This window comes from Panicum virgatum, chromosome 4N, assembly GCF_016808335.1.
Source record: "Panicum virgatum strain AP13 chromosome 4N, P.virgatum_v5, whole genome shotgun sequence".
Lineage (NCBI taxonomy): Eukaryota > Viridiplantae > Streptophyta > Magnoliopsida > Poales > Poaceae > Panicum > Panicum virgatum.
The window spans coordinates 31826625-31854551 of NC_053148.1; the positions used below are offsets into that span (position 1 = coordinate 31826625).

Consider the following 27927-nt stretch of genomic DNA (forward strand, 5'->3'; position numbering starts at 1 on the left):
TGAGGACGTCATCGACTGCTTCTAGAATGGCCTCGCTGTGCAGCACATCTACAGCGACTTCGCTCACAACCACCCCAAGATGGTTGTACAACTTCGCAACATGATGCAGTGATGAGCTGATCAAAAGGAGCTGGAGTGAGACTGCTTCCCCAGGCGTAACGACAATGAAGGGAAGCGAAACAACAACCACCGCTCTAGCAAAAGCTAGCGGGATTACAGCAAAAAGTGCACGCCAGACGATACTATCATGGCTGTTGAGCGCAACCCGTGCAGCAAGAAGGCGGGCAATCAGCAGGAGCAATTCGAGAAGATCCTGCACAAACAATGCCCAATGCACCCAAAGTCCAAGCTAACACACTGACAACCAGTGGTCGTGGAGGCCGGCGCCGATGGTGCTACGATGACAAGGGCGGTGCAATGGGGGAAGGACGCGAGAAGGGAGCGGGGCTACGGCGCATGGCGGGTGGAGGTGGTGGCGTGACTGGTGAGCGGAGGTGGAGGCACCACCAGCAAGCGGTGGCCGGAGCAGCGAGAGAGAAGATTGGGAGAAAGGAAGATGGTGCGGGGAGAGAGAAGGCACCGGCCGCGTATATGATATTAGCTCGGCGCTAAAATCTATGGCGCCGACCTCGCTACCATATCAGTTGCCATGTGCCCTAAGGGGCAAACACCTCGGTGCCATGAGTCCAAAGTTAAGTTTACTTCATCTAGAGATCCTAACGTGATTTTTTTTTCAAAAAAGGGTTCAATTGCAAAAAAAATTGGGTGGGTGGGATTCTAAATGAATTCAAGCTTGAAATGTTGTTTTCTCTTAAACCATGCATCCAATGTTGAATTCGTTTGAACCATGGTATTTCTCAAAGTTAGTGCAACAAAAGAAGATCCAATGTATTATTTAACCATTTTAATTTTAATATTTCAACATTTCAATATATTAATTCAACATTTATAATACACTGTTTCAACACTTTGTAAATAGTGTGGAAGAATTTTTTAAAATGTTGATCCAGCTATTACAATAATGTTGAATCTGCTATCACGTACAAGCTAGAAAAAAACTAAACGAAGTATAAATAAAAAGAAAATCAAAGTACATGCGTGACTGATCTGAGCCTCGAGAGCAGCGGCCAAAATTTTCGAACGACGCCTGGCAAAACCACGCGGTGCCGCCACTCCCCACCGCTGCATCCGAAATCCCCCAATTCTCCCCCTCTCCGCCTCCTCGCGACCTCGCCGTCGCCGCCCGCCCTCTACTGCTCTGCAGCCCTGGCTCCGGGGGCCCCGGAGCCTCGCGGCGGCGTCCTCGTTCAACACCCACCCACCTCCGCGGACGACTCGCGGCCCCGCGGCGCGCCCCTGCGTTTGGCACCCGCGCACGTCTCCCCCGCCGCGGCCGCACACGCGCGCGCCAGGTAATGCCCCTCGCCCGATCTCGTTCTGTTGGCGCCGCAACGGATGCGGGGCCTGGCGTGCTGTTGCGGCTGTATTGATCAGCGCCCTTTTTGTGGACATGTTTCTGCGGATTCCATCGCGATTATGGCCTTTTCTGAGCACGATTGGATTGTGTGTGAAGCCGTTAGGGTTCGCGATTAGCGTATGAAGTGGTTAGGGTTCGAGATTACATAGCCTGTGCCCTGTGCAGCTCGCCAGGGCTTCCGTTTGATCGCACCATTGGGGGAAATAGGCCTGGCTTTAGCATGATTACTGCAGCAGTTTCTGCCTGTTTCGGTTTTTTAATCTCAATTTCTGGGTGGATGTGCCATTCAGTGTAGAAATGCTCACTTCCTAAGGTTTTTTTTTTCTCAACTATTTGCCGGGAAAGGGGGGGGGATGTGGAAGTTTAATTGCAGTTTTCTGATATAGCTTTGGTATTTTCCAAGACAAGCTTTGAACGTGGTGGAACTTTTGGAGTTTTCATATTTTATTGTTTCACTCTGCAGTACCTTCACTTCCTGCATACATGTGGTATTTTACCAGTTGTTCCCAAACGAGTAATTTATGCTGGTGAACGTCCTATTGGACCTGCATTTTCTATTTTGTCGACAGGTCGCACCCTGCCATTCTTTTGGCCAAACTGTGGGATTTTGTGTTTTTCGTCTTTTGTTCTTGGTAATGCAAGAGGATAAGGATCCTTGATGTTTTCGATTGTCGAGCTAGTAGTGGTGTAACTCCAGGTTCCATAGAGTCAATGCTTGTGTTGTGTATTCCCAGCTGGAACTACTCTAAGCTTCCAATAAACTTGGACCATATGGTCTTTGCGCTAAACATAATTTATTCTGGATGCTGCATGCACATTTATTAGCTTTGCTATATGTATAACTTAACCCCCAACAACCAAATTTGCTCTTATTGAACTATTGCACTATTCCTTTTCTTACTCTTTTTGCTGCCATGGATGTTGGGGTATACCGCATGCACATCTGACCAAATGGTTCATGTGATTTAGATCTGCTTGATTAGTTCAGTTTGATTCCAACATAACGCCCTTTTCTTTCTCTAATACCAACCAAGTCTCCTGCAACAGTTAATTATGAATTCATGTAATGCGACTTTCTATTGGCACTTAATAATATTTATGAGATTTCCAGCATCATCTCTATATTTTTCATAATGGTTGTTGCTATTCTAGCAGCCCATAACATTCTTCCCATCACATTCAGTTTGAAAATCACCTCAATGGTACAACTTAGATTGTTTGAACAAGATTCAGCAAACTACTTATTTTTATGGCAGTATTTTAACTTTTAAGCAGCAAAAGCGGTGATTGAGTGGCCATCCCTCCTTGTAGCTCTACTGTAATATGAAGTCTTGAAAATGGTTTCACAATAAACCTGTAGATGTTGTGCCCTATTGTAGGCATTGATTGAATTTGGCAATGGAGAACATAAGAAAGCATATCTTGTAGTCAAACATAAAGTAGAAGCCCTGCATATTAGTATTATTATTAGTAATGAGATCGTTTTAATTTTGGACAATGACCAAAATATGGGTGGACAAACAAGGAAATAAAAAGTTTAAAAACAGATACTCAACATTATATTTGCCATTTGACATCAGTGAAATCATCTAGTGACAAAATCTTTAGTGCACCATCAAGCATTTATTGATTAATATATCAAATGGATTTCACCTAGCATGCACTTGTTTCCTTGCCTTTTGGGATGCATAATTTAATCATCAGTATGCCTTTTCAGCAATTCTGGTGAGGTATGCGCAACTGTGGATGAACATGTGCTTTGCTGAACGTATAGTTCAACTACAGTTTGTATGGAGCGTTAAGTTTATAGATATACAGAGCACAGTAGCATTTGCAATGATAGAGTGGAGTTCTGTTCATTTTTAGCTGGTGAGCTGAGCTTGTTGATGCTTATTAGGATTACCAATGTCAACTATTTGGAGCAGAAGCAGCCATAAGTTGTCTGTTGACTCCTCAAGTGCCAAATATCAATTTCACGTTCCTATAGGTCTGTTTCGGTCTTCAGGATGTAAACTGCTATTTTGATGGTTGGTATCAACTTCAGCTGAGTTGAACTGTGCAACTGTGGATGAACATGTGCTTTGCTGAACATATAGTTTAACTACAGTTTGTATGGAGCATTAAGTTTATAGATCTACAGAGCACAATAGCATTTGCAATGATGAAGTGGAGTTTTTTGTTTCATTTTTAGTTGGTGAGCTGAGCTGGATTGATGCTTATTAGGATTACCAATGTCAACTGTTTGGAGCAGAAGCAGCCATAAGTTGTCTGTTGACTCCTCAAATGCCAAATATCAATTTCACGTTCCTATAGGCCTGTTCAGGATGTGAAATGCTATTTTGATGGTTGTTATCATGCAATTTGAGATCTGTACTTTGCTTGGCTTGCTGAAATGCATATATGTTCATCTTTTGGTTTATACAATTCTGTGTTGCCATGTTAACTAAGTTAAATTACTGTGGTTGTTACCTGTTGTAGCTGTTTTAGTTTCTTTTACATGTGCTTTTATTTTCATGTATGTATGAGTTATACTTCACTGACTTGTGTTTCACCTTTAATATATATAGGTTTGGGTGAATCTGTATTACCATCTTTAACTTACCAAAATGAAATGCAACGCTTGCTGGCGGGAATTGGAAGGGCAGGCCATAACTACCACCTGTGGTCATCTTTTATGTATCCTTCAGCGCCCTGCACTCTTATTTATTTTGAGTTAGAATATGTCATCTTCAACTTTGCAGAGAATGAATACCTTACTTGAATTTGATTGGTCACTGTCAACCATTCGTGCAGGTACTGAGGATGCGAAGAAAATATTGAGTAATGATGGTGCATGTCCAATATGCGATCAAGTTCTGTCGAAAAGGTCCGTAGTGTGGTCAATGTTTATCAGTTTATAGTTAGTATAGTGATTTTCCTTTTGAACTATATTACTTGTATGATACACCTCATTGAGACCTGTTTTACCATATCCATGGAACGCCTAATGACATAATGAAACAAGCAATTTGGTTCTGAATATGTTCTATGTAGACCTATTCCTGTTTGTGTCTCTACTGATTGATGAGATAACCTGAATATTCTTAACCTGGTTTTGCTCAGCCATATGAAGCCAGTGGATGTAGATCCGAATGATGATTGGACAAATGTAAGTGGGTATTTGACATATTGTATTCAAAATTAGATAATTAATCTTATTTTATCTTGTGATCCATGCTTCTGACTGTTGGGCCCCATTTCAGATGGCAATGGCTGGGATTTCCCCACAAATACGTATCCTTAAAACTGAGACTATCACAGAGTTTATCTGTTTTGTTTTGCCTTTTCTGCATAATAACACTCCAGGTGGTCCATTAATTTGGGATAAAGAAAGATATTAAGTTATTTAACATTTATGGTGAGTGAAATACTACTAGCCTAAGAAAGTTCCATTGCAGGAATATGCTGAAGCAACAAATGCTGCTTATATTTTTCGCGAACGTGCAAATACTGCTTATATGAAAAAGTGGTACAGTTAAAAGGTTGTATTTTGTGGATATTACGATAACATCATAATTTTTCCTTAACATGATGTCTACCAGTCATGAAAAGTGCATACAGAAGTGTCATGTTTTACATTGGACAAAAGGAACTGGAGATGCAGTACAAGATGAACCATGTTGTTGGTCAGTGCAGACAGAAGATTGAACTTATGCAGGGAAAGTTTACAGAGAAGCTAGAAGAACTGCACGCTGCATACCAAAAGATGGGTAAAAGGTGCCAGTTGATGGAACAGGAAATTGAAAACCTCACCAAGGATAAGCAAGAGCTTCAGGAGAAATTTGCAGAGAAATCCAGGTCAGTGTAATATAGCTGAATCTGTTTTAGCTCACATGAATGCAGTATCAGAATATTCCTTCTTTTCCAGGCAGAAGAGGAAGCTCGATGAGATGTATGATAAACTAAGGACTGAGTATGACTCTGTGAAACGTTCGGCCATCCAGCCTGCCAATAACCTCTTCCCAAGGGCTCAGCAAGACTTGTTTGCAGGCATGCCAAATATGATGGATAACAGTAATCCTCTCAGGCAAGGTAATATAAGCAAATCATTGAGCGCTCTATCTTGATTTGCTGTTTGGTTATCTACTATGCAGTCCGTAACATATCAACTGCATGTCTTTCTGTTGCTAGAAGATAGTAGAAGCTTCACTAGTTCTCGACAAATACAGCTGATTTACTTATTGCAGGATTGGTTTTTACCCCTGACACTCCAGGGCGGAGAGAGGAGATGTGGGCTCCCGCACCACGGCAGCGGCACTCTAACCCTGATACATTTGAAGTTTCTGGGGGATCTCCTCACATGGGAGCTCCTCCTGTGGATGCTAGACCCCGCAGACCAGCTGGACCTGTCTTTGGAGCTGGCACGAACAATCCTTCTGCAGCCTTGCGGAATATGCTGATCTCACCGGTGAAGCGCCCTCAGCAGTCTCGAAACCGTCCACTCATGTTCACGTAATAATCTAATTTGCTAATGCACTTATTGGCATTTGTGATCGAATTGCTAGACTTAGGGTACTGTAGCTGTCCTTATACTTTGCATGCTAAGACTGATCAAACTGATGTTTTTCAGGCTGTAGAATTGGACTGCGAGATCTCAGCGGGCACCTGTACATGATGTAAATCTCCCTGTGCTTTGTTTTGATAGAAAATGCTCCTGTGTATCCCTGGGACACGGTTTCCTCATTTCTCAGCGGCACGATAGCAAGCAGAGCTGCACTGCACATTACTTCCTTGCCTGGTTATTACAGTGGAATGTACAGTATCCATGTATGTGATCCTCGTCCAATCTTTTCTGGCCATGTTCTATTGCTCCATAGGAAAGTTGATCCATATAGCCATGCGCATGACAAATATAGTAATGGACGGCAGTGATACTATTTACTTTTTTTTTGCGTTAGTTAAGTTTTTATATTAGTTAAATCATAGTATCTGACCAGTTGTTTTAGCTTCCCCTGAAAATCTATCTGGTTGCTGCGTTTTTGTCACTGCTTTAACAGCTTATATTACTAGAGCGACTTACATGGATTCCATGAAGCAAGTTTTGCTTATGTGATCTAGTTGATGTTCAGGCCAACGTTTGCTAATCGGAGCTTGCAAGATGTGACTGTTGATGCGTATGTGCAACATAGCTACTCCAGGTTCTGGTTTCTGAGAGCTCGACAACCACAAACAATGCTGCACTGTGGCCGTACCCGATGTACCTTTCAGGCTTTCAGCTATACAGGTGCAGTCAACCTTTTCCGAAAGATAATATAGACTATCTGTTGGCGTTTTGAGTTAGTCTTTCATCAGTGATCTCTTGTACAGCTTGATGACAACGAAATGCCCGTGAGTCGGTGACATCGTAGCAGAAAACATATCGTTGTTTTTTTTTTTGAGTGCTGACATATCATTGTTTTAGATATCTAGCAGAAACGTATCATTGTTTTCCGTCGCTCACATGGCGGCAGCTGTTTACAGGTATCATGACAGTGCGGGGACCAAGATATGGCTACCGAGTGCTTTCAGAAGTCGAGAAGATCTTAGCATGTGTTTAGTTTGGGGATCAAGTGGGATGGGTTGGGTCGTCTAACCCTTTTTTTTTGGGTTGGATTAACCATCGTGTTTGGTTGAAGGATATGTTCAACTTAGTTTTTTTTTGTTTGGTATGGAGGATGAGGTGAGTTGGGATGGATGACAATTTGACACCCTTAGTGCTATTAGGCTGTCTGCACTTAAAGATGGGTGTAGAGCGGATCGAACCAATGTATCACTGATCCAGCCCATCGAAACAACCATAATGGACACCTATTGGATCAGAGCCTCAAAAACCATTGAACCAAGGGATCGGGGGTTTGACCCACCCCTTTGACTTACCTGATGCCACCGCCTCCTCTGGCTCGGCCGCCGTCTCTCGACAACGCCGCCCCGGCCGCAAGAATTGGATCCCCAAATTCCTATTCCCCGTTCTACCACCGCGGTGCCCGATTCGCCAACTACCACGCCGCGCCTTGCTATGCCGCCTACTGTCGTTTGCCGCAAGCGCTCCCTGTCCCCTGCGCCTGGCTTCGACTCTGCTGCAAGCGCACGCGCCCGATGCCGGTGACGGACAGACGGAGTAGGCTGGCGCCGCGCGACGTCATCCGTTGCATTGCCGTGTGCCGCCGCTGGCGCGGAGGCGCCGTGCCTCTCCCCGCGGCCGCTGTTCATGCCCGTCGCGAGCGTCATCCCCGGCATGGTCATTCCAGACTCCCGGGACCAACGCCTCCTGCTGCGGGAGCTCGGCCCTGTCTGCAACCGCGAGCTCCGGCTCCTCGTCAACCCGCTCGACAAGCATGTGCGGGCGCTGGCTGGCGACGTCGTGGCGAGGAAGGAAGAGACAGACAAGTCGGAGTTGTAGCAGGGGCAGTACGGACAGCGTGTAGCAGAGGAGGCGTGGCGCACGCACGAGCCCAGCAATAGCAAGCTAAATGGTTCGACCCACCAGAACCATTGGTGCAACCACGGATCATTTGGTGCTCCTCACCTCACTGAATGGGTCGTTAGATAGTTCCAGGATCGCTCCATGGTGCACCTACGCCATCTTGGTCAGCACTGGGTCCGGTACCCAATCCGCAATCCCTCCCTTGAGGAGGGGATAGCTAAAATTCATCCGCACCGATGTCCACTAGAGCCAATGCTAGAGAAGCGGATGGGCGTTCGTCCGCTATTCCTATAGGAGGTAGCGGACGTTTGCTACGGGCGCACGCTGGCTCACCTCGCGTCCGCGGCCGTTGCATCCCCGCTGCTACGCCGCCCAGCCCAGCTGCCGCCGCCAGGGCCTCACCGTCAGCTGGGATGATGAAGAGGACGGGGAACTAGGAAAGTAGAAGAGGGCATTGAGTGGGAGGCTAGAGGGGGAGGGGAGGCGGTTCCCCTGCACACCGGCTCGCCACTGCCCCCGCACGCTCGCCGTGGCCCCGCACTGACCGCCTGCTCCCGCATGCCCTGTGCCACACCGCGCGGCCGTCCCGAGCGCTCCTCCATGCCACAGCTGGCGCCGCCGCTGGCTCCCCTCCGCGCCGCCGTTGCGCACCGCCGCCACGCGAGGCCTGATAGGGCCCCTGCTCCCCTCCGCCAGGGTTCCCCTTACCGGTGGGAACCGGTCCGGTTTGACCGGTTATCGGTCAAACCGGTCCGGTCCGGTTCCGGTTTGGGCCGGTACCAAACCGGCCCAAATTCAAAATTCAAATTTGAATTCAAAAAAATGAAAAATTTCCAAAAAAATCCTAAAAATACTTCAAGGTGCGACGAATCTAATGGTGTCAAATTTTCTCAAAAATTCATTCGTTTAACATACTTTTCGGCATTTAAAGTTAAAACAAAAAAGAAAAGGAAAAAATGAGACGGCCCATTAAGGCCCACTTGGTAAACCGGTCAAACCGACCGGTAAACCGGTCTAACCGGCCGGTATACCGGTTACACATGCGATTTTAAATTTGGATTTGAATTCAAACAGGTCAAACCGGTCGGTAAACTGGTCAAACCGACCGGCGGTATACCGGTACGAACCGGTTGAACTGAGTTTTTTGAATTTAAATTTGAATTTGACCGGTTTCTACCGGTAACCGGTCCGGTAAACCGAAACTGGAGCCCGGCGGTTACCGGAGACCGGTCGGTTAGGTGAACCCTGCCCTCTGCTCGCAGCGGCGGGCGCGGTGCGTGGTAGCGGCGCTGCGGAGCCAACCTCCTCGCCACGGCTGGCGCCGCAGCTGGCGCCCCTCCGCGTCGCTGCTGCGCGCGGCCCGTGTCCTCACCATCGTCGCGAGGCCCTACAGGGCCCTGCTCCCCTTCGCTCGCAGCGGCGGGCGCGGTGCGTGGTGGCGGGCTGGCGGCCGCTGCGGAGCCACCCTCCTCCGCGTAGGCCCCGGCTCCTGGCCTCGCGCGTGCGCCGCCGTCTTGCCGCCGCTGCTAGCCCTTGCGCGCGGCAAAAGGGAGGGCGAGGAATGGCTTGTTTCATGTAATTTTGGAGAAATTCTTCCAATCGGTTAGACTAGAAAGTTTCATTTGTCACTCGTGTTTTCCGTTTCCACTGTCCAAACGGCCATTCCCGTTTTTTCCCCCTATGTTTCTCGTTGCATAAGATCGAAGATACAATGACATTTGATTTCTGCGTTTTTCTAACTCGTGTGTTCTGAGAATCCCGTGTTGCAAAGACAGACAAAGCTTGTGGCGTGTGGAAGTGTGAATTTGAGAAATAAGACAATTGCCACACAAACAATCTTAGGATACGGCAAATCTACAAGAGTTTGGAATATCTAGTGCTGCTGCACTCTGTGGGCTTGGCCACTACAATAAGCATGCATGTACAACATCAAACCTACCCTTTCATGGAACTTTCACGGTCACACCCCGTCACGGTAGTACCTTATTTAGACCGGATGATCTCGACACCGACTCGAGCCACCCCAGCCCATAGAATCAGATCCACCAAAAGCTTCAAATAGACATCCATGTAACATGGTTGAAATAGTTATCATCGGTTGACTTCTAGGCCCCTCCAGTCATTGCCGGCCGCCGCCGCTCTCCGGCGTTCCAAAGTGACAGTCACGGCGGTGGCAAGAAATGGGCAGAACACAGCCGCGAAACGGGGCGCCAAGCGGCTGACACAACCGGCGGCGCACGCATGTCGGCGTGACAGTCAGTACCCCTTGTCGACGCCGAACGCGAACGAGCCGCCGCCGGGGGCATCCACGGCGACGTCGCCGAGCGCGCCGCCGCCGCTGTAGAACCCGGCGAAGTCGACGGCGTCAGGGCCGAAGGACCCGATGCCGCCGTCGCCGTCGAGCAGCAGCCTGGCCCGCTTCTCGCCGCCCTCCGCGGCGGCGGCCGCCTCGCCGGAGGGGGCGTCCGGCGCGGCGGCGTCGCCGACGAGGCGGTGCAGCCTGTCGCGGTCGCCGACGACCTTGAGGAGGAAGGCGAGCATCTGCTTGGGCCGGCGCTCGGTCTCCTGCACGCGGCGCCACATGGAGGCCACCCGGTCGTCGATGGCGCGCTGCTCCTGCTTGAGGCGCACCACCTCCGTGGCCACCATGGCCATGTCGTCCGCGGAGGGCTCCGCGGAGCCGGCGTCCTTCCTCTTGCCGCCGCCTCCTCCCGCGGCGCTGCTGCCGCGGCGGACGATGTTGCGCAGGGGGTGCGTCTGGCCGCGCAGGAACGACGCGTGCGCGAACTCCCACCGGTCCGGATCAACCTTGCGGAAGCCCTGTCGCGTTGAGCGGAAACAGATCACAATCAGGGCAGGAATCCAACACGGTTCTTGGCGCCTACCAATAACAAGGCTACAAATCGATTCTTTCTTGCAGAAAACCTTGGGGAGGGAAACGCAAGACGAATCTGACAAGCGCTATGCTGACACGAGTTTGGCTGTGAACGGGCCATGATTTCGGCTATGATCTCTACAACGATCTGTCTCCGCCGTGTTTGTTTCTTGACGACTGTCAGGTATCAACACGCTACTGAAGCAAAAAGAGTTCTTTTTTTCTAGAAAATTCGTTACTGCAGCTAATGAGATGTGCTATAAATTGCTTTTCGTTCCATCAGAAAACATTTACAAAGTTTTGTTGCTGCATACAACACCATGAGCGGCACAAACAATTTTTCATTTTTCTCTCCAATAAGGATTCACACATACGCACACGCAGACACGCACGCACACTCACGAACTGAAGGTATGCACAGTACAGATCCAGCAGCGGTACCCTCTCCCCCAACGGAGGGGTGCAACTTGGTGAGCAAAAAAACAAATCAATTTAGATGGAGTGATTGACTGACATAGGTGTTGAGCTGGCGCACGAAGCTGGAGAAGTTGTTGTGCTTGAAGTGCGCGGGCAGCAGCGTCTGCGAGAAGACGAAGGGGTCGGCGACGACGAAGCTGTTGTTCCCCCGGCCCCAGCCGATGACCCCGTCCGTCCCTGGATCCTCCACCATCATGTACGTCTTCCACACGAACGGCGCCGCCGCGCCGCCGCCCGCCGCCATCCCCGCCCCGCCTCACTTGCCGCTGCTTAAATATGTATCACACCACTAATAATATCTTGGCAGGCGGCTAAAGAAGAAGAAACTACCTGGGCTGCGGCGGGGGGAGCTTCTAAATGCGGAAATGGCGGAGGCAAAGCGGCGCACGGCCCGCGTGGCCGAACAAGGTAAGGGTCCTTGGGGCGGGCGGTGGCGTGGCGACGTGTGGTCGCCGGTGGCGCGCGCGGGTGGGGAGCAGGTTATAGCGCGGTGCGGCCAGTGGCGGCGCGACGCGTGCCCCCGGGGCTCGGGAGGCTTCGGCGCCCCGGCCTCACACGTGGCCCCCCGCGGCCGTGCGGCCCTCGCCGGGACGTCGGGCTGGGCCGGGTCCCACTCGGGTGTGTGGGGGAAAAGCGCGCGCTTTTGCTGAGACAGCCCCCGTGCTTTTTCTTAGGCTGGGTCTGGGTGCGACGCCGGAGATCTGGCCGTGGGTCTGGTAGGCGCGACGGGCTCCGGCTGTGGCCTGCTCCTTTCTTTCTCTACCGTCTTCGATTCGGCTCCGGCCGCCAAAGGGAGAAAAGGACGCGGTCTGGATGATGGATGCATCGCTGTTCAGATTTTGTTAGCCGATCAGCGAACGCTTTGGTTCTTTTTTTTTTCCCAGAGCGTACGTGGAGGAACGGGGAGCGCACGTTCCGCGGCCCCGCTCGGCATGGTATGCGGCGACCAAACAAACAAGTCCGGCGTGCTCCGCAGCTACAGCTGCCAGATGGCGACCGCCGCTCCGCTCGGCCCCGACCGCCGGAGTGCGGCGCTCCGGCCTCCGGCAGCCGCTTCCCTTCCGGCATCCGGGACCCCCCCCCCCCCCCCCCCCCCTGCGGCGCCCTGCGTCCGCCGCAGGACAGCCAGCCAGCCAGCCAGAGCCCTCGGCGTGCCGCGATCGCCCGCGTCGCGTCCGGACAAGGCCCGCGCTGGCGTGCTGCTCCGCCGTTGGTCCACGCGCGGCAAGCGTACAGTGACAGGCACGGGCGCCACTCGCGCCCCGGGACGTGGACGCCAGCCGACGGGGACGGGCTCCCCCCGGGCTGCAGCTGCTGCAGGCGTCAGGTCGAGCCGTCGAGGTCCCCGCTCCCCGCCGGGCGCGGCGGCCGATCGACACGTGGGCTTCGGGGCTCGCGCTGCGCCCCGGCGCGGTGCAGGCGGTGGCCGGGCGCCACCTGCCGTGGCGCCCTGGAGCCGTCGCTTTCTTGCCCGCGTCCGGCCGTCCGCTCCGCTCGTCCGGCATTATTGACCGCGCCGCGGTGGGGCTGGCTACAGCACCGTGCGTTATCTTATCCCGTTATCCGTGCATCAGAAATCCTGCCCATCAAAGACCGCGTGCAGCATTCACTCACAATACTCGTCACATCGAATCTTCGGATACATACATTAAATATTAAATGTAGTTGAAAAAATAACTAATTACATAGTCGAATTGATTACCACGAGCTGAATTTTTTAAGCCTAATTAGTTTATAATTAAATATTATTTGTCAAGTAACAACGAAATATGCTACAGTACCAAAATCCAAACTTTTTCACCAACTAAACACACCCTTAGATCTCCCATCCTTTTTTAGAAAAAAAATCTTATGTGTGGACGTCACGCTTTTTCTTGGATTAGCACATCTCACGTTTTTAAGAACTTACACCAAAGTTCGACACGAAGTTTTAGAAAATCTTTCCAAACTTGGAGGTGTTTTGTGCATTTTCAGCATAATGTTCCTAAGACTTTACGATCATGTTTTCTGTCACTTGCAGCTTCTATGACCTAATTTTTTAATCTTCACTTGGCCCTATGTGATATAACATTCTTTTTTTTATCTTGTATAAAACCTTTCTTCCTTGCACATTCAACACCATCTAAGTTAACACAGGTGGCAAATAAGGATGAACGCAAACCTTGTAGCTCATTAGCTTGCTGGCAAATAAGGATGAACGGAAACCTGTAGCGCATTAGCTTACTTGACTCGACTTGTTAGTGGCTCAGCTTCTTGTGGGAAATGTTACGGCAGCTCGTGCTAGTTAGCGAGCAGCTCATGAGTCAAAACGAGTCGTACAACCTAATATTCTAGTCCAAATAAGATTAGTAGATCAAGGTATAAACACTCAGTCTAATCACCTGATATATAAACGGGCCAGTTGGATCCATGCCACTCCAATTTCTTGAAATTGAGTCTCATGTTGAAAATCATGCCATTGAGTGGCATGATTTTCAACATGACACCCAATTTCACGGAGTTGTGGTGGCATGAATCGAATTTTCCCTATATAAAACATACTTCAGCTCTATCTATCCTCCTCTCTAACTCTAATCCCCTCCGGCCGTGGCAAAAGCCGTCTGGGTCTGGCAGCCAGCTGCGCCCGGCCAGCCACTTGCTCCTCACCGGCGCCGCACGGCTGCTCGCCGCGTACAACCGCTAGGACATTCACATTGGCCGCTCGCCCCGACCCGCGCTGCACGAGACGTACCATTAAGAGCAAGTTTAATAAATTTAGCCAGCACTGGCTGGGATGCGGGCGGAATGGGTGGTGGACCCCGCTGATGTCTCGCTGCTCACCCAATCGCATAACGCCCTGTGCGTCTCCGCCGGCCTCAGCCGGCGTTTTGCGAACAGCCCGCGCCATTCTCTTTCCTCATCCACATCAGCTCCCAGCCAGCATACAGCCACCCATAATACCTGCTCTAAGTGTTAACCACCTCACCTCAGGTCCCATCCTTTCCTCCCTGGTTTGCAGCTCTCCCAGCTGGCCAGAGGCAGATCCAGCGTGGGGGAAGGGGAGGCTCAAGGCCCCCCTACCCAGGAACTCCATGGAAAGAAGAGAGGAGGGAGAGGAAGAGGAAAGAAGGAAGAAAAGAAGAAGAAAGGAGAGGATGAAGGTAGGATAATTGAGATGAGCTCCCAAAACGTAAATTTCGGATCCGCCACTGCCCCAGACCAAGCCTACGCTGCACGACTTGGCGCTACCCCGCGCACCACTCCGCCTCCAAGCTCCGCTCCACGCATCCGTCACATAGGGCCTCGAGTCCCTGCTCCCTAAGGGCATAGCTACTGTCATATTTTTTAGCTGGCTTATGAGCAAAACGAGCCAGAGCCGAGCCCACTTTCTAGCTCGTTAAAGTAACGAGCCGAGCCAGCTCGAGCCGATATCCAGCACGCCTTAGTGGTACACACATTCTAGTATACGCTTTTCTTTTGTTTTCTTTTTCCTTTTGTTTTGTGAAATTCCTTTTTCTTTGAGGTAACAGCTTTCGGAAGCTCGTTATACCAGACGCACTCAACACAGCACATGAGCCCAAGGCCACCCAACAGCAGAGAAGCCCAAGGCCACCCAACAGCAGAGAAGCCCACGAGCTGAAGCGACGAAACACATCGAGCAATGGCCCAACACAACAACCGCAGCTGCAACTAGATATTGTTCGAAACACATCGAGCAATGGCCCCCACATGACACAATCACACAAGATACCACTTTGATCGACAACGTTCATGTCCAAAGGGGTAATTGTGTTTGCATGTGCGGTAACAAAGAGTTCACGATACTACAAGCAAAGTGACCATTTTATTGTGTTTAAAGATTAAAAGAATTAGGTCATATAAGCTGCCCACATAACTATTTTTTCTAACCTGACACTAAGCGATTAATATATGAGTTGACCCTTACACACTATATCTCCCACTTTTCCTCGACAGCTGCTTGGTGCTACTCCCTAAATTGCATCAGCATATACTCCGTCTGTTCCAAAATATAGATCATTTTGACCTTTTTTTAATTTATATTATTTGCTATGAATATCAAATAATATATATCTAGATACATAGTTAAATCTATAAATCTTGAAAAGTCAAAATAATCCATATTTTAGAACGGATGAAGTATAGATTATAGGGAAAATTCGATTCATGCCACCACAACTCCGTGGAAATTTGACTATTGTATAAATATATAAAATAAACATTATGAAATTATTTTAATGGTGAATCTACTAACAACGATCTATGTTGTCAATCTCACTACTACATTATTCTTTTTAGAGGCGGTTGAAAACCATTTACAGAGGTGGGCAGAGGCAATCGCCTCTGAAAATTGAACTGAAAAAACAAAAAAATGGGATAGGCTCGCCGAGCCCATCACGGGCCCAGCCAAGCCCATCTGCGCCGCCGCCGTCTGCGCCGCCCTCGCCCGGTGCGGCTGCCCCAGCCCGCCATTGCCGCCGCCTGCCGCCGCCGCCCCCTCCCGCCACGGCCGCCCGCCGCGCTGCCCCCTAATGTCGCGCTCCGGCCGCACCGAAGGCTGCGGCGGCTGGATCCGCCGCCGCCGGCCCGCGGCTGACGCCCCAGCCACGCTGCCGCTCCACGGATCCGCGGCACATCCACCGCGCCGCGGCCGCGCAGGCCGGATCTGCCGCCGCACTGAGCCAGTGCGGGAGAGAGAGGGGGGAGGGAGGGAGAGAGAGAGAGAGTGTGTAGGGTCGAGATGGCAGACTAGAGGGGGGTGAATAGTCCTTTCTAAAACTAATTGTGCCGGCAAACCGAAACTTATGCGGAATTGAAACTATTCGCTTAGCCAAGACTTCACCCCTCTAACTATGACTCTAAGGCACCTCCAAAAAGATCCTACACAAAGCAAATGGAGTGCCAAGCTAGCAAGAGCTCTCCTAACATTTCTAATGCCAAGCCACACAAGTCTAAGCACTAGTACTTCACAAACAAGGGGAGCTCCTAAACAATTCTAATGCATAAAAGCACAAAGCCAAACCTAAGCTTACTAGATGCTCAAGGACAAGGATACACAATCCAAAGAGCTCAACTTGCTTAGCTACACAATCTAAGTAAGATCAACTAATTAAACTATACAAGCTAACTAGTTACACTAGAATCTCTACTTCTAGCTACACAAGCAAGAAGATGATTAGCAAGCTACACAAGCTAACTAATCACTAGAGAACAACTACACAAGCATAAGATATATATGAATGTAAATACAAGGCTTGTGATTTAGAGAATGCGAACCATCTTCTATATATATGAATGTAAATACAAGACTTGTGATTTGGAGAATGCGAACCACCGAGAAGAGTAGACAAAATTGACACAGTGATTTTTATCCCGAGGTTCACTTGGTTGCCACCAAACTAATCCCCGTTGAGACAAGCTCCAAGATTGCCGCCGATCCTCTTGCTAGTGGTGACTCTCAAGTCACACTCTCCCACGTGGAGTGCTCACACCGAGCTCTAGTACATGATCCGGCCGAACCACTTGTTATTCTTCACGTCTCGCTCAACTAGAGTTTCTCTTCGCGGCTCCCACGGGGTGAGCACAATACCCCTCACAATCTCTTCTCCGGAGCACCGCACAATCTTCTTGCGGGCTTCAACGGAGCCTCTTGCCACCAAGCCATCTAGGAGGTGGCAACCTCCAAGAGTAACAAGCACACCGGCTTGCAACACGATCACCTAGTTCCCCTCGATGCAATCTCTCAAAGCAATCGCACTAGAAACACTCTCTCACTCGATCGGATGATTACTATCAAGTTAGAGTGAGTAGAGGGCTCTCAAGCACTCTCACACAAGGACACCAAGTCCCCAAAGTGCTCAATCACCTCAAATGTCCGGCCACACCCTCTATTATTTATAGAGAGAGGCCCCAAACTAGCCGTTACACTCAAATCCCATAAAAACAGAGTTTTCGCGGACTGTCCGCCTCACAGAGACCGGACCGTCCGCCATTCAAAACCAACGGCTAGAACTGCAATGATTATGTGTCAGAGTCGACCGTTAGAGCCCCGGGCGGACTGTCCGCACCCCTGGGGCGGACCGTCCTCGGTTCAAAACTTCGAACCGACCGATTTGCAAACGTCTCTGACTAAATCTGGAAGTGACCGGCGGACTGTCCGCTCCCCAGGGGCGGACCGTCCGCCGTTCAAAAAGTGAGCACGCACAGAAACCGTAGTGTTTCTGTCCCAGAATTTTCAGTAGGAGGCGGACCGTCCGCCCCCAAGGGCCGGACCGTCCGCAGTACAATTTGGACACCCAAGACAGAACTACCAAGTTTCTGCGCCCGTTTCAGCTTTTAAAGGCGGACCGTCCGCCCCCATGGACCAGACGGTCCGCAGTTCATTTTGGACCACCAACATAGCCAAAAACGGTTCTGCTCGAGCTCATCCGAGATAACGGCGGACCGTCCGCAGGTCTATTTCCAGCAGAAATGTACCTCGGTAAAACGGTCATAACTCTTAGCTCCAATGTCCAAATTTGGTGATCTTGGACTCTATGGAAAGCTTATTCAGAGGGCTACACAACCCAACTGAATATTTGATCCAAAACACAATGGGTCAAAGCAATATTTCACTCCAAGAGCCAACCTAATCTCCGAAGAACACCGAAAAGCCTTTCTTGCTTCCCCAAGTTGATAAACATCAACTCCAACTCTTTCTCCTTTGCAAATGTGCCAACACCACCACGTGAACAACATGTGTATGTGTGTTAGCATTTCACAATCATTTTCAAAGAACTTTCACTTGATCTCACCATGCCACTGGATCCTAGCAACATCGCAATGTTAGATCACTCAAGTGGCACTAGATGACCGATATGCAAACAATTTTGCCCCTCTTGATAGTACGGCCATCTGTCCTAAATCCGGTCATGCACTTCTCTACACAACCTTTGACCAGTGAAATGAAATTCCCTACAAGTCATACCTTTGCCTTGCGCATTCCATTTCATCTTCCCAAATGTTGATGCCACACAAGCACCAAACTCCATCAAGACTTTTGATCATCATCATGAGTCAACACTTGGCTTGATCTTCCTTGAATGATATGATCCACTCCATATCATCACATGACCTCTTTGGTCCATCGATCTCGACCTTGCTCGCTCTTCACCGTTGCCTCGGTCCATCGGCGCCAAATCTTGCCCAAGCTTCACCGCCTCGCGGTCCCTCGCTTCAAAGTCTTGACTTGTCCTTCTCCATTGCAACTGGTCCATCAAGCCAAGCCTTGTCTTGATCTTCTCCACTTTGGTCACATAACTCCGTGTCATGTCTCATATACAATGAGTTCCTCCATCACACTATATGAGCATAGCATCAACCCTTAGCCATTTCTCCTCCATGGCACATGTCGCTCATACTAGTGTCTTTGTGTGGACTAATCTCCTGTGTATCTCGACATAAACACTTATTAGTCCACCTAAGTTGTTACTCAATTACCAAAACCAAACAAGGGCCTTTCAGAGAGAGAGAGGGAGTGAGGGAGAGAGATTGGTTAGGGTTTAGCTGTGGTATATATGGGTTTTTAATGGGCTTGGGCTATTAACTGAGGCGGCCTGTTGTAAATGGACCGCCTCTAAAAATACGACGATTAACAGAGGCGGTAATATTAAAGTTGACCGCCTCTGTTAATCGATTTTCTGAGGCTGTTTTTGTTACTATCTCAGTTAATAAGAAATGACCGCCTCTGTTAATGCTAGGCATTAATAGAGGCGGTTTATTTTTGTGCCCTCCTCAGAGCTCCTAAAAAAATGTCGTTGTTAATCAGTTTTTGTAGTAGTGTCTATCCATCGTACATCGATTGTAAAAAATAATTGGTAAACTGAACTGGAAGAATTAAAAAACTAATTTTCCAATGAAAAGAGAAAGTCAACGGCGAAAACTGTGAATCGTAGTAGTACGTTTTATCATCATACTCCCTCCGTCCCAAAATAGTTGTAATTATAGAGTTCAAAATTTGTCCCGAAAAATCTATCTACCACAAAAGATAAGACAATTTTGGAAGATTTCCACAAAAGACAACTTATCCACTCATCACAAAAAAACTAGGGGTATTTTTGTAATTTTACACCTAGCATTGGTTTAAGTGTTTTGTACTAAAATTGCATTTATTTTGGAACGGAGGGAGTACAAAAGATCCTATTTAATTTTGCCAGGTAAATTCAAAGTATTTACAAAGCAGGAAATAAATGAAATCCCGACGTAGATATAGAGTTGAAGTCATGTACTCGATTGCATCTCAACAACCAGTACTGAAAGAAACAAGCAGTGCGCCGACGCATGCATTTCGTAATAAGAACAGCAACCACCGTTTTCACCACCAACCAAACTCTTCTAATTTCTCATCACATCAGCAACAACGACAAGGAAAAGCAGGTATCATCACTACTGAAGAAGCTGACAACGAGACGGCATGGCGTCATGCATCATCATGTATTCATGGGAAGACGACGACGCGCTGAAACGGACGAAGGCGACGCTGGGGATCGGACACACACACACACAGTCACGTACACACGTCTTATTTATTTAACACAAGCACTAGATACTACGCGTCTACGCCGACGAAATGATGGAAGAAGCAGCTTCGTCGTCATCGATGGATCAGTAGTGGCAGGCGTAGTTGGCCTTCTTGAACATGGCGGCCTGCGCGGCGGCGGCGGCCTCGGAGGTGAGCGCGACGGCGATGCAGTCCTTGACCTGCTGCGTGGTGTAGGCGTACTTCTGGGCGGCGACGGAGTTGAGGTAGGCGGCGGCGCCCTCGCGGAGGAGGTCGCCGTAGCAGTCGGTGCGGGTGTTGCACAGAGCGTCCTGCAGCGTCTGCAGCTTGCTCCCGAAGAAGGCGCTGCACACGTCGCCAAAGGACCCCAGGATGCTGCCCAGCGACCCGATGCACGAGATGATCGCGTCCGGGTGGCTCTTCCAGTAGCTGCAATGATCGCAGTGCGGCTCGCAGGTTTTATATATACTTTTATTTGTGCTTGATGCATGCGTGCATGGTTCTTATTTGCTGCTTCTTACTCGCAGGTTCCGGTGCCGGAGTAGCCGGGCGTGTAGCCGCCGCCGCCGCCGCCTCCGTACCCACCGCCACCACCTCCGCCTCCGTACCCGCCGCCACCACCTCCGCCTCCGTATCCGCCGCCGCCGCCACCGTAGCCACCGCCACCGTCTGTTTGGACAAATAGTAGACAGAACAGCGTGGCACACGATCATCAGCCATCAGCAGAGTATGTAGAGACATGCACACGTTTGTTACACTACCAATTAAGCTCAACACAAGAACACGTACACTTCTGCTCAGCGATGTGATCCCCCTGCAGGCCCCTGCTGCCGGAGCACCGGGAGGCGACGCCCACCAAGAGCACGGCGACAAGGAGAGCCTTGCCGCTCATCATCTTGCTCGATCCCTCTTCCTGCTAGCTTCTCTCAAGAAGAGGCTACCGGCTGAAGTGGGGGAGAAAGCTAGGAGGAGCTAGCACCGGCAGATGAGAGGGTGCAGTGCTCGTGCTCGAGCGAGCGTGCCCTGGGGCGCTGCACCTGCAGGGGTTTATATACAGGCCCGGCCCGGGGGTCGGCACCTGCCGTTCAGCCGCCGCGCCGCTGTTGCACGGACCGTGCGGTGACAGGAACGCCCTGCCACGGCTTGCAGAGTACTGGTAGTTGGCTGCCAATGAATGCCCACTACCATCCATATCCAGCTCGATCACACTACTATCCCTGGATCCACGGTCGAATGATTTGGTGTTGAACCTGTTGAAACTTAAAAGTAAAACTGACCAGTTCTGTAAGTACGCATCTGAAGCCGTCAGTACGTGTTACGATTCAGACATTCAGAATAAAGGCATCTGCATTCAGACATTCAGACACTGCGTTCAGGTTACGAATTCAAGCTGCATCTGCAGTTTGACTTGCTTGGGAAATCAAAATATGCATAAAATTCAGGTAACTTGTAATGTACAGTAGTGGAGTACAAGCTGGTGCCTGCAGATGATGCCCACACATGCTAGCTGCTGGAGCAAATGAAGCCGACGATGGCGTGTGCACGTTAACCCGAGCACCACCACCATGGACGCGTGTGCCATTCCCACACGCGGACTGCTTTCATGGCCGGCGAAAGACGACGGGCCTCCATCAGCACTAAACCGGGGTGTCCCTCCGACGGGGCTGGTCGATTAAATTGCGTTCGGCGCTCGCCACCTACTCGATACCGATCAGCCTACTTCATTAGATGCATCGCTCGCTCTCGCTAGCTGCTGGTCCGATCCTTTGGCCAGCCCTTGCTTGCCAAGGTGAGTAGATGGCAAGAGCGTCTTTAGCTCCATCTGTGCATTGGCGTGTCAGGCTGTGTTTTCCTCGTCCCGCAGAATCTGCACAGTGCAGGAACGGAATGAAACGGTTGCGTATGCGTTCCTAGAACACGTCATCGATCATCTGAAAGCAAGAACCAAAACCCCAAAAGCCATCTGAAAAAGAAGGGAATCGAAGAAATAGAATATAGCCGAGGGCTAGCATCGGGACAGGACGACACTGAAAATGCTGGAGCACATTGCTCTCACCGCCGGCCGGGCGGGTGATCACTCCACCGGAGCATCGACCTCTGTCAGGCCAATGCAATCCGATCGAGAGATCCTGCCGCGGCCGACCCGCGGTCAGCTGATGAGGTCGTCGTCGTGTAGAATTTTTGGCAGCACGTCGTACAGCATGGAAGAGCCATCATCTCCGTCACCGAGCTAGCGACGGCTAACAGCAAGCCGATCAGGGCGATGACGCATAAATAGCAGCGTTTAAATAAATGGCTTCAAATGAATGCATGACGGAGAAGAAACGTGGCCATTTGGGCCGTTGACGCTGACTTACGATCTGCTATCTTGGTCGGTCTAAAGGAGGCTCTCAATTACGCCCGCTAATGAACCCACCCCAAATTCGGCCCTACCCATATTTTAAGAGTCTTAACTACCACCCGTTCCGACTCACCCGTCGGCCTAATGCCCCAACCAGAAGTCACGACGGAAGATAATATGCGACTTACGCGCCGATCTACTACCATAGCACCCCGACCCGTCCCAACCCGTCTATGTCATCAACCCAACCCGCCCCAACCCGTTTCATAGTGTCACCCGTTTCCACCCATCAAATAGTATCCGTATTAAAACCCACCCAAAAAACCCGTCAAGCCCCCCATTAGCAGGAGTACTCTCCATCTTTATTTGTATGTGTCTATATATATAGAAAAAATCCTTTAAAAATAGGGATGCTTTTAAATTTTTTCATAAATATTCTTTTGAAGTATCTTAAAATTAGTATACGGACATACTCAAAATGATAAATGAGTATACGGATGTACGCATGGTGGTATATTGATTGTGGGAGTAGCTACACGCGAGTATAGAAAAACTCATCCTTAGTAACCCTACTGCGTGCGTGTAGTAACAAAGCATTCGACCGATAACACAATATATGCGAAGGGAATTAATAGGAGTGCGACCATGGATTTAATGGAGTAGCTAGTACTGGAATGAATGGAAGGTGGGTGGAAAGAAATTGCCGATTCGTACTTGGGCGAGTACGCAGCAGATTTGCTCGGAAGCATTGGTAGAGCAAACAGTTTTTTTTTTGAGGAACAGAGTTTTCAATTAAGCACTGACAGGATTACAATCATCTGCTGCTAGACCCAGCAGCCACTCTGGAACATGATCAATCCAAAACTGGGATCGCTCAAGGGCCACACCATCCTAGCACAGCGATGGGCCACCGAATTAGCCTCCCTACGCACCCACACGACTCTAAAATCCTCAAAGTTCCTGCCAAGCTCTGTTATGTCGAAACAAAGACCACCGATAACTGATCTCATACCGGAGGGGCTTCCAAGCAACGTCTTCAAGTTTTGGCAATCGCTTTCTAGAATAACGTGATCATAGCTGTGAGGAACCGCCCAAATTATCTCGACTAAACCGGGTCATCGTCCATTGATCAACCCAGCTTAAGCGAGATAACCCCGGTAGTCCCCGGTATGTGCCTTGAGTAACGCCCAGGATCAACTCGCATACCATTGGTTCACGTCATAGCAACCATCACAAGGATACATATGAGAGCAAGATTTTAAACTTTTGATTACAAGTCTTATTTATCTTACAAAGCTCATGACTTTAACTAAACATAAGCAACTATACATGAGGGTTTTTAGCAATTAAAGAGTTTCTTTACAACTAAGATGTATCCTAGGTCTAGGTGGATAACCTACCATGTTTCTCTTAAGATTCAGAGTCTGAACGAAGCGGATATTTAGAGAGTATTAGGTAGCAATAATAATGAAGTCCTTGCCCATAAGACACCACTTGCATAAGCTTTGAGTGAGTTCCACTGTCCATCCACTTTGCCGGTTCCGGCGGGATGAACGTGGCAGTCGTTCCTTAGGAGAGAACCTGCAAAACAACTTAACGGCAGCACCGTAAGTACATTTCGTACTTGCAGGACTTATCCACAATACTATATATTTGGTGGATGCATGAGGCTTGTCAAGTTTTAACATTCATATATAAAAATGCGAGCATAGTTGTGAAGTGAATAAGCAAAAGACATGGCATCTATATTTCTATACCAAGCACCAATACAATTGCATAAGTAAAGAGATCATGTATTCATGATCTCAATCTTCCATGAACTCCATCACGAGACTCTACATTGGAGCGAACCTCAGAGAGCGTGCTCCATGACCGAGAGCGCGGCTATTGCAATAGATTAATACCCTGCAGGGGTGTACAACTTTTCCCACACGACACGAGACCATAGGCCATACTACCCGTCGGTCCGTAAGCAATGATTCACGTGTCAACTGTTCGCATACCCATACCCAACGCTGAGACGAACAGCCGGGATGGACAGGTGAAACAGAACCACCGACTACACCCCATCACAAACCGCACTGAATCCGCTCAGTGAAGAGTGCGCGTATGGTACTGAGCTTACCATCCCATTATAAAGCATGTGGTTTGTATAGAAAAGTGCTCAAGAAACCGGCATCCAAAGAGACGGTCCTTATCCAACTCAAGCAAGTCTAAACCATTTGGATTCCACTTCCAACATGGCCCTACCACACTTGCTCAAGTCTCGATCCATCATTCATACCTTGTTCATGTTTTAATCTTTCTCATCTACTCAAGTATATTTAAAAAAACACCCTATAGCTCGCGAGTGATGGTGATCTTGCCATCTCTCGACTTCTACCGTAAGCTAAGCATGGCTAAGAAAATTAATTTGAGAAGTCTAAGCATACATACTTTACCTAGTATAAGTTGTTCTAGAGCTACAAAGGAAAACATGCCAAATGAGTTCTACACAAATCACATGACTAGATAGGGTTAAGCCCATGCACAAACAATAATTTATAATAGCAAATTAAGATTCAAAAGTAAGGTTTGAGATACATATGTGCCTGCCTTGGTACTCCGCAACCGTGACACTCCGGAACATCATCCTCTAAGAAAGTGGAAAATACATGAATTAGAAAAGATGCCAATGCATATGCTCATGATAAATTAGAAAAGATGCCATGAATCCATATGCTTATGAGATGCAATGACTTTGGAGAGGTAAAGGTTAACATGATTCAAATTCATGAAGTAAGCAAGTCAATGAGGTAAGTTAGGGTACACAAACATTGCATAGGGGGGTGCAAAACAATTATTCATACAAGCACACGCTCTACAAGACAAATTGTAACGTTAGGATGCCATCAACACTAGTTGTGCTATTACTAGTTGTCACATAAATTCAGAATAAACAACTCACACAACATCAAGCATCAGCCATGGAAGTTAGTTCATGATTGCTATCAACATAGAGTGCTAGAGTCTAGAGTAAGCTCATACAAGTTAATAATGTTATTTAACTAAATTTAGGCAATCAAGACTTAATGGGTAGCTGCTAACAACATCACATCTTGGTTAAGGTAAGATCATCATTATATAGGAGAGAAGCTAGCAAATCATGTTCTATTTAATTAAGACAGCATCATTACTCAAGTTATTTCATGGAGGTTACTAACCACAAAAGCATATCGTATTTATTTTTCATTATGAGAGAAATGTTGATAGCTCACATGAGCACAAGTGATTCACTAGTCATTTTGCAAGTAAATTAATCCTAGAACAACATATATTCAAATTTGTATCCATCTACAAATATCTAATGAAAGCTAATATTTACAACAACTTATCATGGTTATAGGTAATTAACAAGAGTGTTCCATGATTTTAGAAGAGCATCATGAAATAATTAACCATGCAATCAACTAGGGAATAAGCTCTTAATTAATAAATTAGAAGCTATATGAACATACAACTATTTTATAGGTGTTATCAATTTTATACAGTAGATAAAGGTTGAGCATAGTAAATAAAATTGGATTCACAATTTTTGAGGCACATATGCACTTGTTGTGGAATTTACTAGTTAACTAGGTTTAAATAGAGATAGATTAAACTGTACCAATATTGAAACAATTCACACAAAACAACATGTCTAATGGATAGTACACATCATAAGGAAGCTAGCAAAATTGGTTTCATAATTTTTGGACTGACAGAGAATTAATTATGCAATTAACAAGATAAACACATATTTAATTAAACTGAAAAATAATATAATTATTTTGGGAGCAAACATATTTTTAGCGGGTAGAGAACGTCAAGACGAACCCAACAAAATTTGTTTCACATCAATCGGAGTTATATTCATTTTTATATGAATTATGTAAGATGATGCATGCTTATGCACTTAAACAAACAGGGCTGCTACTGCGCTGCTACAGTACCACAGACCGTCCGGTCCGGAAGGGCGGACCGTCCGCAATACAAGCCCGGGATGAGTTCCAGAAACACATCGGTTCTGTGTAAAATTTGGAAGTGAACGGAGGATCGTCCGGGTGTGAATGACGGACTGTCCGCCGTAGAAAATTCTGGGGATATGTTTTTGTGCAGAGGCTCGGTGTTGAGGGTCATGACTCGCGGACTGTCTGGCCGTAGGTCGCGGATCGTCCGCTCGTCGGCCGAGGCTCACCGGCGAGGTCGCCGGCGGCACCTCCGGGATCGGTTTTGAGTGCGGTTTGTTTCTATAGGTTCCTAAGGACATGGGGAACTTGTTTTGGCTAGAAGATTTGACATGCATGGAGTTTCTAAAGCTCTACGTCATCAATGATGAAGGACCATGAATGGGCTAGGAAACTCGATTTAGGGCAAAGGAAGGAAGATGATTGGCAAGGGGAGCTCACCGGCGAAGATTAGAGCACGAGCAAGGGGCCACTTGTTGGAGTAGAGCAGCGTCGGTGTAGATCGGGTCGAGTTAATCCTTGAGGACTTGGGGAAGAAGAAGAAGAAGCTTGGGGATGTCCTTCTCCTTGGTCTCCGGCGAGGAAGAGGTGGCCGAGGTGGTGGAGGAGCTCGTCGGCGTCGTCCTTCTCTAGTCCTCTGTCGATCTCCGACGAGGGTGGGGTGGATTTGGTGGGAGGGTGTGAGTTCTTCCTCCATGGCTTGGTTGGGGGAAGAGAAGGGAGAGGAGATGGGTGTTCTATGGGGAAGAGAGGCAACGGGAAGGGGAGGGGGCGCTGGTGGTGGTGGGGCACAAGTGGGGCCGATGAGGATACATGGCACAACTTCTCTATGCAGGCGACACACAGGCATGGGCCTCTCGTGGACCGTCCGCGGTAGAGGAGCGGACCGTCCGGAGGGGAGGGTTACGTTACAGGCTGGTTCTGTACAGAAACTTCTTCGTTTACTTCAACTCCCAAAACTGATCTTCCAAGCCTCCAAAAATTCCACCAATTTTTGTGTTGATACTAGAAATCAAGAGCAACTCATTTTGCTTGGAATTGGTAGAAATGCTATTGTGGATTTGAAATGAAAATTCTTCCCGAAATACTATTTTTGGGTTTCCGGCTAAGCTGTTTGGCTTCAAGATGGTTTCCTAAAATCCGGAAAAAATCACCTAAATTCAATTTTTTCAAAGTAGTATTTTATTAAAGTAATTCCCAACATAAGTCATATAATGAAAATGCAATTTGCTTCACAAAGCATGAGTTCCACAAGTGTAAACAATTCAAAATTAAATTTAGATGCATTCAAATCAAGCACAAAATCTTTATGAATGCTTAACAAATGCTTATGATGCGATGCTTAACATGATAATTACATTTGGGTCGTTACAAATTCTACCCCCCTTAGAAGAATCTCGTCCCGAGATTTAACAAAAGCTTGAAAAAGGAGATGGTAGCAGATAGGATTGGTGGTAGAACATTGTGGAGAGATATTTGATAGTAATATATGGTTAAGAGCATGGTAGACAAAGAACTTGGTAGTTTGATAGAGCTGTAACCACCTAGCTAAGATTGACTAGGTGATAGAATAGGCGTTGTATTGATAAGATAGTTGATACTTATGGGCTTGTGTAGATAATTCTTTTTCTTAGGAAAACGAAAGAAAGGAATAGTCATCATAGTCATGGAATTTAGAATTTTGGAAGAGCTCATTGGAAGTTTTCTCTAAGAGATGATAGAAACACCTAAAGAAGGTAAGGATGCGAAATTGCAGTCGAACCACATAGATGTTGTCTACTAGATTTGGTGAT

The 27927-nt window shown here is 48.2% G+C and overlaps 3 protein-coding genes across 7 annotated transcripts; 1 reads left to right on the forward strand and 2 right to left on the reverse strand.

Moving 5' to 3' along the window:
* The first annotated feature begins 1155 nt into the window (after window positions 1–1155).
* Window positions 1156–7215, forward strand: LOC120671041 (E3 ubiquitin-protein ligase CCNB1IP1 homolog). Of its 5 annotated transcripts, none has more exons than XR_005673479.1 (11): window positions 1159–1412; window positions 4045–4153; window positions 4271–4343; window positions 4580–4625; window positions 4720–4750; window positions 5059–5314; window positions 5385–5548; window positions 5731–5968; window positions 6087–6283; window positions 6586–6740; window positions 6977–7215. XR_005673479.1 is itself a non-coding variant. In XM_039951268.1 (9 exons), the coding sequence occupies exons 2-9, from the start codon at window positions 4084–4086 to the stop codon at window positions 6091–6093; spliced, it is 912 nt and encodes a 303-aa protein (XP_039807202.1). In that variant the 5' UTR covers window positions 1161–1412; window positions 4045–4083; the 3' UTR covers window positions 6094–6346. The 5 variants fall into 5 exon arrangements, 3 of the variants coding, with proteins under 3 accessions (XP_039807205.1, XP_039807204.1, XP_039807202.1); XR_005673478.1 differs by having other exon boundaries at window positions 1161–1412; window positions 5704–5968; XM_039951268.1 differs by lacking the exons at window positions 6586–6740; window positions 6977–7215 and having other exon boundaries at window positions 1161–1412; window positions 5704–5968; window positions 6087–6346.
* A 2508-nt stretch (window positions 7216–9723) lies between these two features.
* LOC120670870 (heat stress transcription factor C-2b-like) lies at window positions 9724–11733 on the reverse strand. Its single transcript, XM_039951048.1, has 2 exons — window positions 11309–11733; window positions 9724–10739 (listed from the first exon to the last, which is right to left on the reverse strand). Exons 1-2 carry the CDS (start codon window positions 11513–11515, stop codon window positions 10176–10178), a joined length of 771 nt encoding a protein of 256 aa, XP_039806982.1. The 5' UTR covers window positions 11516–11733; the 3' UTR covers window positions 9724–10175.
* A 7885-nt stretch (window positions 11734–19618) lies between these two features.
* Window positions 19619–20837, reverse strand: LOC120670856 (loricrin-like). The gene is made up of 3 exons (XM_039951032.1): window positions 20597–20837; window positions 20329–20476; window positions 19619–20236 (listed from the first exon to the last, which is right to left on the reverse strand). The coding sequence occupies exons 1-3, from the start codon at window positions 20700–20702 to the stop codon at window positions 19912–19914; spliced, it is 579 nt and encodes a 192-aa protein (XP_039806966.1). The 5' UTR covers window positions 20703–20837; the 3' UTR covers window positions 19619–19911.
* Between the last annotated feature and the right edge of the window lie 7090 nt (window positions 20838–27927).